Below are 19,615 nucleotides of genomic sequence, written 5' to 3'. Positions count from 1 at the left end.
ATGTGTGTGTGTGTGTGTGTGTGTATATATATATACATACACTCTCACCGGCCACTTTATTAGGTACACCTGTCCAACTGCTCGTTAACACTTAATTTCTAATCAGCCAATCACATGGCGGCAACTCAGTGCATTTAGGCATGTAGACATGGTCAAGACAATCTCCTGCAGTTCAAACCGAGCATCAGTATGGGGAAGAAAGGTGATTTGAGTGACTTTGAACGTGGCATGGTTGTTGGTGCCAGAAGGGCTGGTCTGAGTATTTCAGAAACTGCTGATCTACTGGGATTTTCACGCACAACCATCTCTAGGGTTTACAGAGAATGGTCCGAAAAAGAAAAAATATCCAGTGAGCGGCAGTTCTGTGGGCGGAAATGCCTTGTTGATGTCAGAGGAGAATGGCCAGACTGGTTCGAGCTGATAGAAAGGCAACAGTGACTCAAATAACCACCCGTTACAACCAAGGTAGGCAGAAGAGCATCTCTGAACGCACAGTACGTCGAACTTTGAGGCAGATGGGCTACAGCAGCAGAAGACCACGCTGGGTGCCACTCCTTTCAGCTAAGAACAGGAAACTGAGGCTACAATTTGCACAAGCTCATCGAAATTGGACAATAGAAGATTGGAAAAACGTTGCCTGGTCTGATGAGTCTCGATTTCTGCTGCGACATTCGAATGGTAGGGTCAGAATTTGGCGTCAACAACATGAAAGCATGGATCCATCCTGCCTTGTATCAACGGTTCAGGCTGGTGGTGTAATGGTGTGGGGAATATTTTCTTGGCACTCTTTGGGCCCCTTGGTACCAATTGAGCATCGTTGCAACGCCATAGCCTACCTGAGTATTGTTGCTGACCATGTCCATCCCTTTATGACCACAATGTACCCAACTTCTGATGGCTACTTTCAGCAGGATAATGCGCCATGTCATAAAGCTGGAATCATCTCAGACTGGTTTCTTGAACATGACAATGAGTTCACTGTACTCAAATGGCCTCCACAGTCACCAGATCTCAATCCAATAGAACATCTTTGGGATGTGGTGGAACGGGAGATTCGCATCATGGATGTGCAGCCGACAAATCTGCGCCAACTGTGTGATGCCATCATGTCAATATGGACCAAACTCTCTGAGGAATGCTTCCAGCACCTTGTTGAATCTATGCCACGAAGAATTGAGGCAGTTCTGAAGGCAAAAGGGGGTCCAACCCGTTACTAGCATGGTGTACCTAATAAAGTGGCCTGTGTGTGTATATGTATGTATGTATGTATGGAACTTGTGAACACGGAACTGCCAGTGTTGCCAGATTGGGCGGTTTGAAGTGCATTTTGGCGGATTTGAACATGTTTTGGGCTGGAAAACGTCAGCAGTATCTGGCAACACTGCTGATAACTTTGTTTATACTCTTGAATAGCTCTTCATGACGACAACCAGAAGTGTACCAACACGATGGGGCGTGTAGCGCCACCTGTGGCTCGGGTGCACAATGTACCTCACACAATAGCTCGATTCCCTTGTGTGCATGTAGGATTGGATTTCTCTGGCACCCCTGCTGGGACCCTTAGCTCGATTACCGACAGTAGCTCGATTTGGATGTGCATGTAAACGCACTGATTGTATAATGCACACCTTTATTTATCTCTGTCTCTTTGAAATGTAAATTGTCAGAGCAAATGGGTGAAACAATGTTAGGTTCCTGACAATGGGTCTGTGGGAAACAAAGGACAAAAGGCTTCCTGTGAAGGCCATCTGGTTTCTGTATGTAAATGTGTGGAAATTACACATTGCAGAATATAAAACTGTATCATGTAAAAGTTATTCCCTAAACTTATGATGGTTATGTCACTACATTGCTCACCATGAAACATGGATTATATTAATACCAAGCATGCCGTGAGAAATATTTTACTTAATCATAGTTTAGTTAAACTTAAGGTGCTGTGATGATTTTATAAAAATCAAGGCGGTGATTATAAAAAGATGGTCGTGCTGTGTGATTTATAAATCACACAGCACCACCAACTGGCAACAAAGAGGGGCTTTTTCACCAATCTCTGTTATATTGCTGCTAGACGATATTAGTTATGATATCCACATGCACAGAATGACTGTTGCGAGATAGCCATGCTATACCAGACAGTGTGGCTTTTTCACCGATCTCAGCTCCTAGACAGTTCATCAGATTCGTGTCCAGTTTGCTGAAGTTAATGGTTCTGATTATCTCCAAATTCATGGAGTGACTCTGTGGTATAGTGCCATCATTTGGCAACAAAGAGTGGCTTTTTCACCCATCTTGGCTATATTGCTCCTAGATGTTAGTTATGATGGTTATGATATTCATATACCCAATCTGGTGAAATTGCTGGAGGTGTGACTGCACCAGAGGTGCAAGGGCCCCTCATCACCACTTGGGGCCATAGTTGTCTCTTGTTATTTTTAATAAGTTTTTAATCAAATTGTGGGATTTTTTTTTTAACTCTTATTTTATTTCTCCCTCTCTTTTCATTTGTCGTTTTTGGTTTGCACCATTTACAATACAGTCTTGTCTCTTGAATTTTCTCGAAACCAAAAAATTTTATTTTTCTGTCTGTATCTTTCAATTTGTTCCTTCCCCTTTATTCTAGCATGAAGTTCTATCATGAACTTGCTAGTGCTAATTTGGTTCCACTCTCCAAGGGTATTTGTTGATTTGATGGTATTGGTGCTACTGCAGGTTTTTGCACTCATCTGTGATCCCGAGAACCCTCAGATATTCACAGTCGAGTTCATCAGGGGACAGATACGAAAGTACTGTTCCACAGATAGGTAAAACACTCTCTCTCTTGCTCTCACTCACTTGCTCTCCCTCATGCTTTCATTTCAGTGAAGGTCCCCCCCCCATGCAGGAAATTTGCTTGCCCAAAACTGAGTGTGGGCTTTTTTCCCCCCTCCCTCTCCAATCCTGAATTTGCATCACTTTTAATTCCTTTTTAACCTACTCTGTGCTATGAGACAGCCAACGACACTGACTCTCATTCTAGAACATTGCCAGATGGTTGCAGAATAGAGGCTTTACACAATCATGTGACATCCCCCCCCCCCAATAGCAGCACTAAATACGCCACCATGACTGGAGGCAGCTTGTGGTGCTTCATTCAGCAGAGTTAGTTGTTATTGATCGGTATGGGAAGGGTTTGCTGCATTTTCAGATGTGCAAATCATTCTGAACGAGACAAATGTCAAGTTTTTTTTTTTTAATTTACCAAAAGTAATTAATCATCGGGGGGAAAACTAGAGAAAGTTGTAGTTCTAAACGTAGATGTGAAAATGGGGGCAGAAAAAAACATTCAGCAGGACTGTCAAACAGAGAGGTCAAAAACCCAGTGGTATACTCATTTCCATAAAGGTAAGAATTCCAAAAAAAAAAGAATATTAAGTGCATTTACATTTGGGGGATCCTTTAGAGTGCATTGTGCGAGTGCTTGGGACCGAGTCATTATGGGAAACACCTGATGCAGATTTGAGCTCAATCAGCACATGCTGTAAGGACACTGAGGCTTTTCGAAGTATTATCGTGGTCATGTTCATGGCTCTGCTTTTGGTTTTGTGTGGGGGGGGGGGGGATATCAGGTATGCTAATAAACACCTCTTCCTGCACTTGGAGCCTTCTACTGCCGCATACCTGACAGAATACTTGCAAGGTGTCCTTATGGCATATGCTGATTGCGCTCGAATCCGCATCAGGTGTTTCCCATAATGACTGGGTCCCAAGCATGTGCACAACGCACTCCAAAGGATACCTGAATGCAAATGCACTTTTTATTTATTTTTAAAAAATTCTTACCTTCGTGGAAATGAAGTGAGCAGACCGTAGGGTTTTTGACCTCTATTTGACACAGAGTCCTGCTGAATGCGTCCCGTCTCCTCCCCTCCCCCCCTCAAAAAAAAAGAAAAAATTAGGTTTCGTATCCAGTAGCTAAGTAAATTTAGAAAATGACACATTTAACTGTTTCTAAATCATAATGAAAACAAGCTTTAAGTGAGGCAGTTCTGTGTGTAAATGTAAATATTTCATGGTTTTAGCAGTTATAGTTGAATTTTAACTCCTCTGACTGACAGAAAAGTGATTGTCGCATGCTTAAATCTAATGAAAAACTTTCTCTCTTTGACTATATAGGGACTCTCTGATGGCCAGTCTGTTGGATGGGGTGCGGGCTTCAGGTAACAGAGACGTGTGTGTAAAAATGGCCTCCACTCAAAGAGGGCAGCGCTGGGGACTTCTCAGTATGCCTGTTGATGAGGAGGTAGAGAGCCTCCATCTCAAATTCCTCGCTGCTCCACCCAGTATGTAGAGTGTTTTGAAATTATCAATACTTGTCACTGAAATCACTCATCACTATTTTTTTAAAACGCTGCATTGTAGTGTTTGCACCATTTCCACTTTGTACACTCCCCCTCCAACACTATATTTAAATTTTTTTTTTTTTTAATGTAATTGCCTGGTTCTTGGGGCACTGTATATATGTGCATGTATATGATAAGTAAGGCGTAAAACATGATGGGACTATTAGTCAACACCAGTGGTGTGATACATTGCAATGCAAAGTGGAAGTACCACCCCAGCGTTCATTGTTTTCCAATAACAGGATGTCTTGTGTGGCTTTATTCCTTTTAAACCACAGTACTTTGCCAGTGATTTACATGTCATGCTTTAATCCTGTTACAAAGCTGTGACACCCAAGACTTCAACCATAGAATGCTTGACCTTATTAAAATTAAACTTCTTTGCGATATAAAAATTTATTAGGTTTAAATGATGTGGAAAGTCTCCCAAGTCCTAATGAATTAACCATTCTTCTCGAAATGATGCTATAGAACAAGTGTATTAATATCAATCTGTGATCTGAATTGCAGCTTGCACTACTGTCAGAGCTGTACTGTAATAGAAAATTAGCACCTTCTGGCCAATCATATTCGAGAATACAGTGCTGTGGTATAACAATAACCCTGCCCATGATTATTACAATAATGCATTGACCAGTTTATCTTTTTTGAGTATGTATTTTAGTATGTATTACATCAACACAACACACAAGGAAATGTGAATTCAAATTTTATCGTTCACACACAACCATAGACAGTACATGATGTAGTGAAATGCTTTTTACTACTGTCTGACACAAAAATAGAATTTACATAAACCAGAATTTACTTGTATATCATTAGAAAAAGGAAAGATATTTAAAAAAAAAAAAAAAGATTGATTGCAACGACAGTATGGACTATTTGGAATAATGTGTAGATATGTGAAGTTGTATGTGCAATGCTGCTGCAACATCAGACTGAGGTAGTTGCAGTGAAATTGCTAACTAGGTTTATAAATAGGAATGTAGGTGTTGTGCAAACACATTCAAGGTCTAGTCCTGGGTGCTGTCCTGGTTCATTTGCCAAATGTCCTACAGTGCCCATGCTCAAAACCTTCTTGAAGAGACATCATAACATATTTTTCAAGTCAGTGTATTTAAATCTTATTATATAATTTGAATTGCGGTTATCTGTACGTGAATGACTATACATATTTACCTCTAAACCTTTTAAATTTGAATAAACAATCATTACTTTCTTGAGGAGTAAAACAACATCTGATCTCAGGAAATATTGTTAATGTTTTTTTGTTTGTTTGTTTCCTGTAGATGGCAATTTTGCTGATGCAGTGTTCAGGTTCAATGCCAACATCTCCTACAGTGGAGTTCTGCATGCAGTCACTCAAGATGTAAGTTATCCTCAATCAAGTATTTAGATCTGAGTTCATCATAGGTTAATTAAGAAGTATTTTTTTTTTCGCGGTCTGGTTTCCGTCAAATCCTGCGCTCTGATTGTCTGGCAAGCGGGTCTGTATCCTACGATACGGACCTCTGGCGACTCGCTCATTCACAACAACAAAAAATATAGTAGCAATTTTTGTCAACGTTTATTTTCGCATTTCTCAGGAGAATGGCATTAATTTTACATCATGGATAGCGATAACGACAGTCTTCTCAGTGAAAGCGAGTTTTACTACCCTGAGGAAGAAGAAATAAAAAAAACATTTCAGGAGAAAGCTAAAAACCTCTAACTTGCTAACGCCGAGCAAAAACACGGCTGAATCCTGAATGACTCAATTTTGTATAAATAGGGGGACTACATAGGCGGCGAAATGTAGGTGGCTTTTTTTTTCTTTTCTCCTGCCATGGAAATGCACTTGTATACCGAGGAGGAAGCAATTTGCACGACAGCCATGAATGAGGATTCAAAATGACGGCTCGGCTCGGTTTTCCCTTTCGGGCACTCTCGTTTTCTGTTAGAATTTGGTAAAGAAAAAAATTATATTATTTACCAGCTTAAGGTCGGTCCGTATGGTGAAATATCGTGACCTCGGCCTTGAATACTGACCTTGGCCCAGAGGGCCTCAGTCAGTACTTTCAAGACCTCGGTCACGGTATTTCACGATACAGATCTCCCAGCTGGTAAATAACATGTATATCCTCAAGCAAAGGTATTAGCATTTAACTTGAACTGTTCTGGATCTTGAAATGAAGCAATGGTGGTTAGTTGTTGTACAATAGTAATGAAGTGTAGATTGTTGAAGTATGTACATCCATATAAGCAATACTAAACAAGCAAGAGTGTAGTTACACTGAATATTGGCATATTTCTGCATAAATATGACCTAAAACATTGGATTTTCACAATAGTCCTAAAACTAGATAAAGGGATCCCAATTTAACAAATCAGGCAAAAATATTATACTTGGTCAAGTTTGAGGTGCCTTTTTTTTGGGGGGGGGGGCATTTTAAACCATATACAGTTGGCACTGTACACAGTTAAAACGAAACGTTTCTCCAGGACCATGGTGCTACATAAAACATCACAGGACAAGAAATCTACAAATAACACAGTGCATGACTGCAGCGAGCGCAAACATTGCGGACTATAAACTACACTCAACATAAAGTGCAAACATCAACAACATGGTGCAAACATCAAGGATGGTGCAAAACTGACAGCTAGCACAGACCCAGTACAATGCCAACCAGTATTGGTCACTGATAAGGTACAAAAGGTTTGAGTGTGCGTTTTGATGTAGCAAGAAGTTAAAATGTAAACATTGTAAAAGGTGATGTGTAGTCTTCCCTCTGCGAAGACTGCAGTGAAAGTGGTGGGATCAACAGTCTGTGTGCATCAGTCCAGTCCCTCAGAGTTGAGGAGTCTGATGGCATGTGGAAAGAAACTGTTACAAAGCCTGGCTGTGAAGGCCTGAGTGCTTCAGTACCTTTTTGCAGACTGTATGAGGGGTGTGTGGGGTCATCCACAATGCTGGTAGCTTTCCGTATTCAGCGTGTGGTGTAAATGTCCGTGATGGATGGGAAGAGACTCCAATGATTTTCTCAGCTGTCCTCACTATATGCTGTAGGTCTTGCGATCCAAGATGGTGCAATTTCCAAACCAGACCATGATGCAGCTGCTCCAAATGCTCTCCGTTGTCCCTCTGTAGAATATTGTGAGCATGGATGATGGGAGATAGGTTTTCCTCTGCCTTTGTAGGAAGTAGAGATGCTTCTGGACTTTCTTGGCTATGGAGCTGGTGTTGAGGGACCAGGTGAGTTTCTCCACCAGATGTACACCAAGGAATTTGGTGCTCTTGACGTTCTCCACAAGTGAGCCGTCGATATACAGCAGAGAGTGGGCACTCTGTGGTGTTCTGAAATCAACAACCATCTCTTTGTCCATGTTCAGAGACAGCTTGTTGACTCTGCACTAGTCTGATAGCCATTGCACCTTCTCTCTGTATGCTGACTCGTCATTCTTACTGATGAAACCCACCACAGTCGTGTCATCAGCAAGCTTGATGATATGGTTTGAATTGTGCATTGCTGCACAGTCGTGAGTGAACAGTGTGAACAGCAGTGGATTGATTATACAGCCCTGGAGGGCCCCATTGCTCAGTATGATGATGGAAGTTCTGCTCCCAATCCGGGCTGACTGAGGTCTGTCAGTCAGTAAGTCCAGGATCCAGTTGCAGAGGGAGGTGTTCAGGCTCAGCTTTCCAATTAGCTGCTGAGGAATAATTGTGTTGAATGCTGAACTGAAGTCAATGAAAAGCATTTGAACGCATGTATCTTATTTATTTATTTATTTATTTATTTATTTATTTAAGGTGGCTAAGGGCCAGCTGAAGGGTGGTGGCTATGACATTTGTTGACCGGTTACAGTGATATGCGAACTGCAGGGGGTCCAGTGAAGGAGGCAGCAGGGTCTTTGTGCCTCATCACAAGCCTCTTGAAGCACTTCACATACTGATGGCATTTAGGGAGCGCTGACTTGACATGGTTGAAATCTCCTGGCGACAGTCCAAATGGGTGTGCATTCTGCAGTTCGCTGATGGCACCGTACGGTACACAGAGCGTTTCCTTAGCATTGGCACTGGGGGGGAATGTCCACTCCTATTATGAATACAGAAGTGAATTCCTGTGGTAAAATGGTCTGCATCGAACAGTCACAAAGTCCACCAGTGATGAGCAATAAATAGACTAGCACCGAATTCCTACACCATTCTGTGTTGATGTGTATATACACAAGCCACCTTCGTGAGACTTACCGCACAGAACTGCATTTCTGTCCGCTCAGAATGAAGCTAGCCTATTCAGCTGAATGGCAGTGTCCGGAACTCGGTCGCTGAGCTACGTCTCCATGAAAACAAGGATGTAGCAGTCTCTAAACTCACGTTGGGTAGTCTGCTGGAGTCTACCCATTGTCCAGGGATCAGACATTGGAGAGTAGAATGGATGGGAGAGCCAGCTGGCTAGGGTTGGCTGTTAGCCTAGCATGGACACCCCCATATTTGCTGCATTTTTTTTTTCTTTTTCCCACCACCACGCACACCGCTTTCGATGGCTCCTCCCTGTGTCCCCGGCCTCAGGTGAGGCCGAGGACTGGAGGCCTGTTCCCTACAGCAGGCTGAGGTCATGTAGTTTCTCCAGCAAATCATCTTTTTTGATTTCTGTACTGACTGAGTGTCTGGGGATGGTAGACACAAACACCAGTTGATCTGATGTCCATGTGATGTACAAGGTCGAGCAAAGAAATCGACACAACGCATCATTTTGGATACAGAGAAGCTGCTGCATGCTACTGCCGTGCTGCCATCTTGATCAATCACATGGTCATTTATTTATTGAGGAAATTGATCCAGTCTCACATCTATGAGGGGCAAAGTATGTGAAACTTTTGCTTTCAGTATCGGGTGTAACCCCCTTGTGCAGCAATAAATGCAACTAAACATTTCTGATAACTATTAATCAGTTCTGCACATTGGCTTGGAGAGATTTTGAACAGCTTCAACTATGGGATGATGGTGGTTTTCCTCAAATGAGCTGCTTGTGCAACGTTTCCTTTGGATTAAAGTTTGGCGTTTGACTTGGCCATTCCAAAATGTTAATTTTATTCTTTTCTTGCTGTTTGCAAGAACAACTGCTGTGCTTGGGAGCATTGTCTTGCTGTATGACCCGCTTTCTCTTGAGATTCAATTCAGACGTTTTCCTTTAGAATTTGCTGGTATGATTGAGAATTCATTGTTCTATCAATGATGGCAATCTGTCCTGGCCTTGTCGCAAAACAGACCCAAAACATGATGCTCCCACTCCCCCCCCCCCCCCCCCCACACACACACACACACACACACACACAGATTTGAATAATGCTGGAATGCAGCATTTTCCTTTCTCCAACCATAATGCATCTCATTTAAACAACAACAACAACAAAAACATTTGTTTTGGTCTCCTCTATCCACAACATTTTTTCCAATAGCCTTCTGGGTTCTCTGTGATCTTTAGCAAATTGGAGATAGGCAGCAATGTTCTTTTTGGGGAGCAGTGGCTTTCTTGCAGCCCTGCCATGCACACTATTGTTGATCAATGTTCTCGTGATGGTAAACTCATGAACCTTAATATTAGCCAATGTGAGGGAGGCCTTTAGTTGCTTCGAAGTTACCTTACCACTCCTGGGGAGTGTAACGTCCTTGGGGTCTTGAATGTCCATCTGTCTTACTGTGGATTGGTGGAGTTCAAACTCTTTTTAGACATTGTTTTATAACCTTTTCCAACCTCATCAGCCTCAGCAACTCTCTGTGGTCATCAGAAATCTCCTTTGTTTGTGCCATGGTACACTTCTACAAACATGATCAGACTTTAATTGACCCCTGTTCTTTAAATAAAACAGGGCACTCACTTGTACCTGATTGCCATCCCATTGATTTAACAAACACTTGACTCTAATTTCACCTTCAAATTAACTGCTAATTCTAGCGCTAGCACTGATTTATGCAATATTGGGTTATTTTCTGAGACCCAGAAAGGTTTGATCTTAGATATGTGGGGGGTTTTTTTGTTTGGTTTTTTTCCCCCCAATATCCAGGGTAATGCATGACTTGCACTACATGCTATATAATGAGAAATAATAGACGCTTGGTGAAAAAATATATTTAACCAGAAAAAAAAGCTTTTAGAAAAACTATTTTATACAATATTTCCTGTTCCTTGCATATGTCTTGTATGCTAACTGTACAAATGTTCATGTTTGCGTCTCCTCATTTACAGGGTCTTTTCTCAGAGAACAAAGAGAAACTGATCAACAATGCCATTTTGGCACTCCTGTCCCAGGATGCTGAGCTTGGCGGGCCCAATACTGAACTGGAGGCCCAATTCCAGGCGATCAGACGACTCGTTGCCTCTAAAGCTGGCTTTCAGGCCTTTACCCAGCTCCCTAAGTACTCCAGACTCTTACTAATACTAATTACATCAATAATAAGTGCTTGAGATAATAAATAAAACACAGATTAAAAATTTTAAATTTTACTTATTTGAAGACAAACATGACACCTGTCTCATGTCCTTTAAAATTCTAGTTACTACAATCTCATTAAAACCAGGTGTTAGGATAGTTGTAACAGATTTCAGAGGCTTCCTGTTGTAACAGCTCTATCTCAGTAAATAGGCTTACTGCCTACTAGTGCATCTCAAACGATTAGAATATCATGAAAAAATTTATTTTCTATCAGTTATTTAAGAAAGTGCAAATATAAACATCTCAAAATATTAGTATTTCATTTTGAGTTTGAGTAAAACAGCATAAATATGGTGCATCTCTCGGTCTAGTTCAGTACACGCGTCCACAACCATGGGGAAGACTGTTGACAGTTGTCCAGAAGACCTTCATCGACACCCTCCACAGGGAGGTTAAGCCACAGAAGGTCACTGCTGAAAAGGCTAACTGGAAAAGGTGTACAAGCAACAGGGATGACTGTAGCCTTGAGAGGATTGTCAAAAGTCAATTTATAAACTTGGGAGAGCTTCATAAGGAGTGGACTGAGGCTGGTGTTGGTGCGTCAAGAGCCACCACACATGGACGTCTTCAGGGAAGGACCTACAACTGTCACATTCCTAATATCAAGCCACTTCTGAACCAGAGACATCATCAGAAGCGTATTACCTTGGCTAAGGAGAGAAAGAACTGGACTGTTGCTCAGTGGTCCAAAGTCCTCTTTTCAGATGAAAGTAATTTTTGCATTTAATTTGGAAATCAAGGTCCTAGAGTCTGGAGGAAGTGTGGAGAGGCACAGAATCCAAGGTGTTTGAAGTCCATTGTGAAGTTTTCAGTGTGTGGTGATTTTGGGGTTCCATGTCATCTGCTGACATTGGCCTACTGTGCTTCATCAAGTCTAAAGTCAACGCAGCCGTCTACCAGGAGATTTTAGAGCACTACATGTTTCCATCTGCTGACAAGCTTTATGGAGATGCCATTTTCCTTTTCCAGCCGGACTTAGCATCTGCCCACAGTGCCAAAATTTCTATCAAATGGTTTGCGGACCATGATGTTACTGTGCTTGATTGGCCAGCCAACTTGCCTGACCTGAACCTCCGAGAGAATCTATGGGCTATTGTCACGATGAGAAACACCTGACCCAAAAATACAGATGAGCTGAAAGGGACACAGTCGAAGCAACCTGGGCTTCAACAACACCTCAGCAGTGCTACAGGCTGATTTGCCGCCATGCCACATTGATGCAGTAATTTGTGGGAAAGGAGCTCCAACCAAGTACTGAGTGTATAAATGAACATACTTTTCAGAAGTTGGCCATTTCTGTATTGTAAATCCTCTCCCCCCCCCCCCCCGTTGATCTTAAGAAATATTCTAACAATTTGAGATACTGGATTTCTGATTGAACTATAAGCATCAAAATTAAAACAAAATGGTTTGAAATATTTCACTTTACATGTAATGAGTAGACTATATGAAAGTTTTTACCTTTTTAAATTAAATTACTAAAAAAAGAACTCTATCGAGATATTCTGATTGTTTGAGATGCTCTAATATTGACTGATGTATTAAAGTTAATCCACAAAATTGATTCGGATATGCGCTGATAGCCAACGAGGCGCGTAGCACAGAGTTGGCTATAAGCCATGTACGACGAGATTGAGTGGAATAACCATTTTATTCTATCCACATTCGCTGGATTTTGAGGAAATGGAGCATTTTTATTTTTTGCAAGTTTGATGAATAAAAACTTTTATACAAAATGTCCGACAAAATCATTTCTGCTTAGTGTCAACAAACTGGCAAAATGACTACCAATTTGTGAAAAATGTGATTTTTGTAATAGTTCTTGGAAAATGATACATTCTTGGCATCAAATGCATTCTTTCCAGATTTTGTTCCCCTCCCCGTTTGTTAACTGGTTTACAGATGTGCGTTCTGTACCATTTATGGACCTGGTGTACTCATAACTCTGTACTGATACAGTTTCCTCCTCGATTATTGACACCCCTTGTAAAGATGAGTAACAAGGATTAGAAAAAAAATACGCTGTTTGGTCAAGTCACTTCATCTCACACTGGAAAAAAATTAGAAGAATCTAACCTTTTAATGGAAATATATGTATTCAAAGAAAAATTCATCAAGAAGTAATTATTTTCAACAAAAATGCATGTGACACTACTATTGGTACCCCTGCATTTAATACTTTGTCCCAACCCCCTTTGGCAGTAAAACAGTGCTGAGTCTCTCCTACATCATTTTATAAGGTTGGAGATGCAGAGCAGGGCATCTGAGACCATTCCTCTTTACACAGTCTCTCCAGATCCATCCAGGGTCCTCAGCCCTCTTGTGCTCTCTCTTCAGTTCACCCCACAGGTTTTCACTGAGTTCAGGTCAGGGGACTGAGATGGCCATGACAGAAGCTTGATTCTGTGCATGGTGAACCACTTTTGTTTTGATTTGGATCATTGTCCTGCTGGAAGATCCAATGACAACACAGTTTGTTTCCTGCCAGAGGCAGCCAGATTCTGATTTAAAATGTCCTGGTATTTCATGGAGTCCATGATGCCATGTACCCTAACAAGGTTTCCAGGCCTTTGGAGGAAAAACAGTCCCAAAACATCTCAGAACTTCTACCATATTTTGTAGTTGGATTTGGAGACATGGAAACCCCAAGATTTTACTTTTTTTTTTTTTTTTTTTTTTTTTGTAAGGCACCAACAGTGATCCTGTGTGGTTGTTTTTTTTTTTAATTGCCCAAACAGTAGAAATTGACATTTTCAGGCAAATAGCTATTTTTTTTTTTATTACCATTCCCTGACTTATGAAGGTCAACACACCTCCCTCATTTGGTTTGTGTGTTCTTATCTTTCCCATGTTGATGGATGACAAGGGGAGTTTGGCCTCTCTCACCTCATTTGTTCCCCAGTTAATAAGGAAGTCATGGCTTCCAGCTTGAAGGTTCCTACCCACTCCAGTCAACTCAAAAAATTTACAGTGTAAATGTTACATTGTGTTCGTTATTTCATGGGGCATCAATAAGTGGCACGTGTTTCTGCTGAAAATAATTTCTTGATGAGGGATTTGTTTTTCTCTAAATTTTTCAATTAAAGGTTGGATTTTTCTCATTTTTTTTCAGTGTGAAATAAAGCTACTTCGCCAAAAGGTGGATTTTTTTTCTTCCCCCCCCCCCCCAAAACTGTTTTTACTAATCTTTACAAGGGTGCCAATAATTGTGGAGGGCACCGGACATGATGTTCACATGAATGTGTGTTTCAGGTTTAGGGAGAGATTGGGTGTGAAGACTGTTAAAGCACTGAAGAGGAACAATAATGGCGTGACTCATGCTGCTATTGACATGCTCTGTGCTCTTATGTGTGTAAGTGGCTGGCTGACCTTGGATGCATGTAAACTCTTAGCAACCCCTGTTCATTCATGCAATTATCTAATCAGCCAATCATGTGACAGCAGCATGAACCCATGCAGATGCAGGTCAAAAGCTTCATTTAATGTTCACGTCAATGTGATGCGGGTTTTTTTTTTTTCCTCCTCCCCTAATCTTCAAATGTTGACCCACGATAAAAAGCCATTGGTAATGCCTACTGGTCTTTTTATTACTTTTTGCCTCATATACGTCGATTGTTGGAAGCTGTCTGTGAAACATCTTGACAGTGGTCAGAAATGCAGGTGAGCCTGTCGTCCAAAGTTGGAGTTAGCTCCGCGTTAGCTCCAGGCTTGGTGAAATAAGTATTAGCCTTATGCTAGCTTTGTATTAGCTTATTGTTAGCTTCATTAGCATTGCATTGGCTTCAGTCAGCTACGAGTAAATTCAGCTGCACTGATGTGGCAAGCAGCTGAGGGAGCTGGCCAAGGCCCATCCCTCCAGGGTGTGGTGTAGCTGGACTTTGTAAAATCCACACTCCCAGACCGGAGTTGTGATGTCAGTGGTCTTGACTAACTCACACAAAAGGGGTAGACTCGTCACACTCTTAATTCTGGCTGGGGAGTGTGGTCACCCCTTGGTGCCCCTCAACTAAGGCTACATCCACACGACAACGGCAACGAGATGTTATTTAAAAATATATCGCGTCCAAATGGGCAACGATCAGTAAAATATCAGGTCCATATGGCAACGCAGCGCTTGCTGAAAACGATGCAATACACATGCCACACCTCTAGGGGCGCTGTAAGACGGTCCCTTCGGATACACCAGAACAATAGAAGAAGTAAGGACGCATGCGCATAAACTATTATGCGCGAGACTTCATATTAGCCACAAAGTCAGGAAAATCTGTTCGTAAAATTACATTATAATGACCAAATACAATGAAAAGTATTTTTCCGGTCTCACCTGTGAAAGGTAATCCCATGTGATCTCGTTTGGACGGCAAACCTGTTGGTACAGTTAAACGCAGCTAATCTTTATTCTCCGCTTTGACCTATCCAATATGGCGGCGAGGATGACGTATGATTCTACGCGGAAGGCGGCATCTTTAATGGTCCAGAATAAATTGAATGCTACACGTTGATGGATTAATTTGTTGTTTCTCACCTGTGAAAGGTAATCCCATGTGATCTCGTTTGGACGGTAAACCTGTTGGTACAGTTAAACGCAGCACATGAATCTTTATTCTCCGCTTTGACCTATCCAATATGGCGGCGAGGATGATGTATGATTCTACGCGGAAGGCGGCGTCTTTAATGGTCCGGAATAAATTGAGTGATACACGTTGATGGATTAATTTGCTCTTCTACGCCCTTTTTGAGGAATGTATTGTAGGACTTAAACCAACATCTGAAGAGGTGAGATCGCTCTTTTTTTTTTTTTTTTTTTTTTCCCTATTTTTGCTGGCGGGATTGACTCTGCCCTAAGGGCAGAGTCTGTCTGTCTCTCTCTCTCACTTTGCACCATTACACAATAAATATTCACAGTGAAAATATTTTGTAAGCGCGTTTCATGAACCAAGTTATAGGATTTGTTGACAACTCGCATCGAGTTCGTTACACTTCTACCCGGCGTGAAGCACTCAGTCATGTGGTTGTGACGTCATCGTAAACAAATCCGTTCTACTCATCCAGACGACTTCACAACGGCAACGTTGCCAGATCTTTCCACTCTGGAACCCGTTCTCAAAAAGATTGCGTTTTGGGCACCCAAAACGCTGGTGCCGTGTGGACGCCAGGCCTAAACGATAAGCAATTGTATCGGAGTCACCTGAATCCGTTGCCATGTGGACAGGGCCTAAGACTGCTGGCTGTGGTTTAAATCATTTATAGCTGCTCAACTCCATTAAATGATCTAAAGGAACTTCAAAGCCAACATTTAGCTGGGACATTCACAAGTTTTCACTAAATTTCGTGAAGTGTCACAGCAGCCTGCTAATTCATCACAAACTCTAGGATTTATTCACTGCTAATTGCCATGTAGTGGCCCATGGAATAGCACTCTTCCTTTATGTTGCAGAGGTAACTGACCCTATTGTTCTGCATCGACACTGAGCATTTGGAATTCCTCATGGTGAATTGAGGAAATATGATCAATCTATTCACAGTTGTCTCCACAAAAGGAAAAAGTGGAATAATGCAAGATTCATGTGTGTGAGCAATATTTGAGCCCTCTGGACACTGGAGGTGGACATTGGTATTGTTTTCATGTCTTGGAATTGATCACTAAAGAGAAACATTCATTGGCACAATTATTTCATACACAGGATGCAGATTCAGCAAGCTTGCTTTGACAGCCGAGACCCCATTGGGGAGTCAGAAATGATCCGGCTGCCAGAGTTGAGGAAAGCTGCGGAAGCGGACAGGAAAAAATGAGGGATGAAGTTCTGAGCAGAAGGCCAAGAGAGTGCAGAATTCCTTTCAAAACTGATCTAGGGCTTACTATCAGATGTGGCCCAATTGATGGCCTTCAGGTTGAAATGGAAAAACAAAGAGAAAAATCATGGCCATCAGCAGAAGGTCCTGAAAGAGGTGTGAAACAATCCTCTTATTCCTCAACTAAAAATGGTGAGGATATCATAGCAGTGGTGGCATTGGAGAGACCTTTGAGTCTGGTAAATATTTGTCAGTCAAATCACAGATGCTCCAGACATATTTGGCAATGGCCTATAGTGGTTTGGAATTAGCCTTTTATATTTCACATGCTAAAGACAGTGGTTCTAAACAAACCTTAATAATTGACCTGAAAATGGAGTGCGTAAACGAGGTTTTATAAAGCTTGGGGGGAAATGTGGAGTCACTTGTTTTGTTTTACAAATGGGGTTGCAAGAGAAACCCGCAATCTCATTTATTTTACAAAATAAGATTAGAAACCTCAAAGACGGATTTTCTGTGCTTATATTTTTCAAATGTCACTGGGAGTCGCAGTCAGACAAGCCACGTTTAAATCAATAGCTGTTATTTTAGTCTTTTTCATTATCTTGACACTGCACAGGAGTGTTAAAACTACTACCAAATGGTTTGCTGACCATATTACTGTGCTTGATTGGCTAGCCAACTTGCCTGACCTAAACCCCAGAGAGAATTTATAGGCTATTGTCAAGAGGAAGATGAAAAACAGACGAGTTGAAGACCGTTATCAAAGCAACCTGGGCTTCAAGAACACCTCAGCAGTGCCACAGGCTGATCGCCTCCATGCCACACTGCGTTGATGCAGTAATTTGTGGTAAAGGAGCACTAACCAAGTACTAAGTGTATAAATGAGCACACACACCCCACTCCCCCAGAAGTTGGACGTTTTTGTATTGTAAATCCGTTTTTGATTGATCTTAGGAAATACTCTTATTTGAGATACTGGATTTCTGATTTTCATGAGCTATAAGCCATAATCAAAATTAAAACAAGAGCATTGAAATATTTCACTTTACATATCATGAATATAGAATGTATGAAAGCTTATCTTGTAGAGTTAAATTACAAAAAACTGAACTTTTTCGTGCTCTAAATGTTTGAGATGCACTAGTATACCAGACACCGAGGGTCTGGTAGAAACAGCATGCTGGTCCTGTTTGTCCTGTACATATGGCAGAATTGACTAAGTTGACTTGAACTATACCAGTTAGTATTTGAATAAAAAAAAAAAAACTCTTATGTCAACTTCAAAGACCAAGAGTGGAAGAGAGACGAGGACGATCACTGAACATTACAGTTTGGCTTGGAACCAAGATGGACAAGGATGTGATCTAGTGAACATCATATTTAATCTTCCAGATGTACATAAACTACTCAGGTAATTGTGTGAACAATGCTGCTCCTGTTGCTGTAGGTTCTGCACGCTCGCCCAAAGTAACGTGTCCCGTGTAATCCAGTTTTGCTGAGTGTCGGGCCATATTTCATCACCCTGGCCTGGATTATTTTCCTGTAACAGCGCAACAATTTCCACTATGCTGTTAAGTCAGTGTAAGGAATGTTCCTTTTTTATTATTTTTTTCAAAGGATTTTTAGGTTTTTAGTCACTTACACATGCAAAACGCTGGCCAAGACACAGACGGGTGATATTCTCCTGCCAGCATTTTGTCAGGCAGCCTCCAAAACCAAGATATGCTGCAGGGCAGAGGTTATCTGAACAGAGTTGAAGCTGGCACCAACTTGACAATAGCATCACACTTGGAGTCATCAGCACAAATTTTAGCCATGGTGATGAGCAAGAGGCCTAGGTAACAGACTGGCCATTGACCCCGTATTGCCTCTTTGGTAGTGTCACCAGTCAAGGCAGGCACAATTATGCTCCCCAAAAATCTGTCAGATTGGAAATCTAGCACCTGCTTTTAGTACTTGGGCAGAATCATGCTGCCCAAGTAATAAATGCAGATGCTAGATTTCCAGTCTGACAGATTTTTGAGGTCCTTTCATGTATGGAATGGAGCAGTAGACCCCTCAGTTATGAGGCTGATTTGATACCACACTCTTGGTGTCGGGGCACTTGGGCTAGGGCACCTATTGGCTCCCTGCCAATGTGAATTTGGGTCAGTGCCAGTTGTGGTTGGCCCAATTAAAACTTCCAAGGGCATGTAAGATGACCTAACTGGGTTTACTGTGTGCCAGCACTAGTTTTTGGGCCTGTGGTCAAAAAGACTCAGGAAATTGTATTCTTTTGAGTCTAGAGACGAACAGAAACAGTTGGGATGGAGGTAGAGATCCTTTTAGTTACGGTGGCCTGGCTCTTTGGCAAGTCAACTGCATGGATTCCATTGGTCTTGGCTGCACAGTAGATGGACAGAACCACAATTGTCCTTTCAGCAGATGTGAAAATATTCTTTTGAACCAGGGACAAACCTATAGGTAGAACTCCTTAGACCTCACCTCACTGTGGCCAAGGGCTGCTAGTGTTATGGTCCACTGGGCAGCAACCACTTCAGACCAGTGGACCCTGCAGACAGTGTTGTAGAAATGGGTCATCAGTCCCAAATATCACAGACAGAGATGCATCCTTTTTTCAGTGATTGGGGCACAGGCTTTGAGGCACAAGATCTACCTTCAGAAATGTTTACCTGTCAGGGGCAGTAAACCATCAGCTGTGCTGTTGCTGTCATATAATTGGCTGATTGGATAATTTCATAAACGTTCTGCAGGTCTTCTTAATAAACTGGATGGTTGGGGGGTATTTGTGTTGTTTAAGCACCATGTTTAGAGTTGCATGTTGTTGTTGTCACAGCCAATGCATGATGACTATGATTTGAGGCAGGAGCAGCTGAACAAAGCCTCTCTTCTATCATCCAAAAAGTTTCTGGAGAGTCTTTTGGAGAAATTCATCAGTCATGTGGTACGCGGTTAAT

The 19,615-nt window shown here is 41.7% G+C and overlaps 1 protein-coding gene across 4 annotated transcripts in view; it reads left to right on the top strand.

Moving 5' to 3' along the window:
- The window catches only part of LOC132867272 (dnaJ homolog subfamily C member 13-like), a 152,885-nt gene that overhangs the window by 58,969 nt on the left and 74,301 nt on the right, over window positions 1-19,615 (top strand). For 3 of the 4 annotated variants that reach the window (XM_060900072.1, XM_060900071.1, XM_060900073.1), the window contains 6 exons: window positions 2,713-2,804; window positions 4,156-4,322; window positions 5,672-5,751; window positions 10,616-10,785; window positions 14,115-14,214; window positions 19,495-19,602. In XM_060900072.1, coding sequence (XP_060756055.1) covers window positions 2,713-2,804; window positions 4,156-4,322; window positions 5,672-5,751; window positions 10,616-10,785; window positions 14,115-14,214; window positions 19,495-19,602 — 717 coding nt within the window. The remainder of the gene's footprint in view (window positions 1-2,712; window positions 2,805-4,155; window positions 4,323-5,671; window positions 5,752-10,615; window positions 10,786-14,114; window positions 14,215-19,494; window positions 19,603-19,615) is intronic. The other variant, XM_060900074.1, reaches the window with a different exon arrangement.

Source organism: Neoarius graeffei, chromosome 19 (assembly GCF_027579695.1).
Source record: "Neoarius graeffei isolate fNeoGra1 chromosome 19, fNeoGra1.pri, whole genome shotgun sequence".
NCBI lineage: Eukaryota > Metazoa > Chordata > Actinopteri > Siluriformes > Ariidae > Neoarius > Neoarius graeffei.
This window is presented reverse-complemented; position numbering and strand designations above follow the sequence as displayed.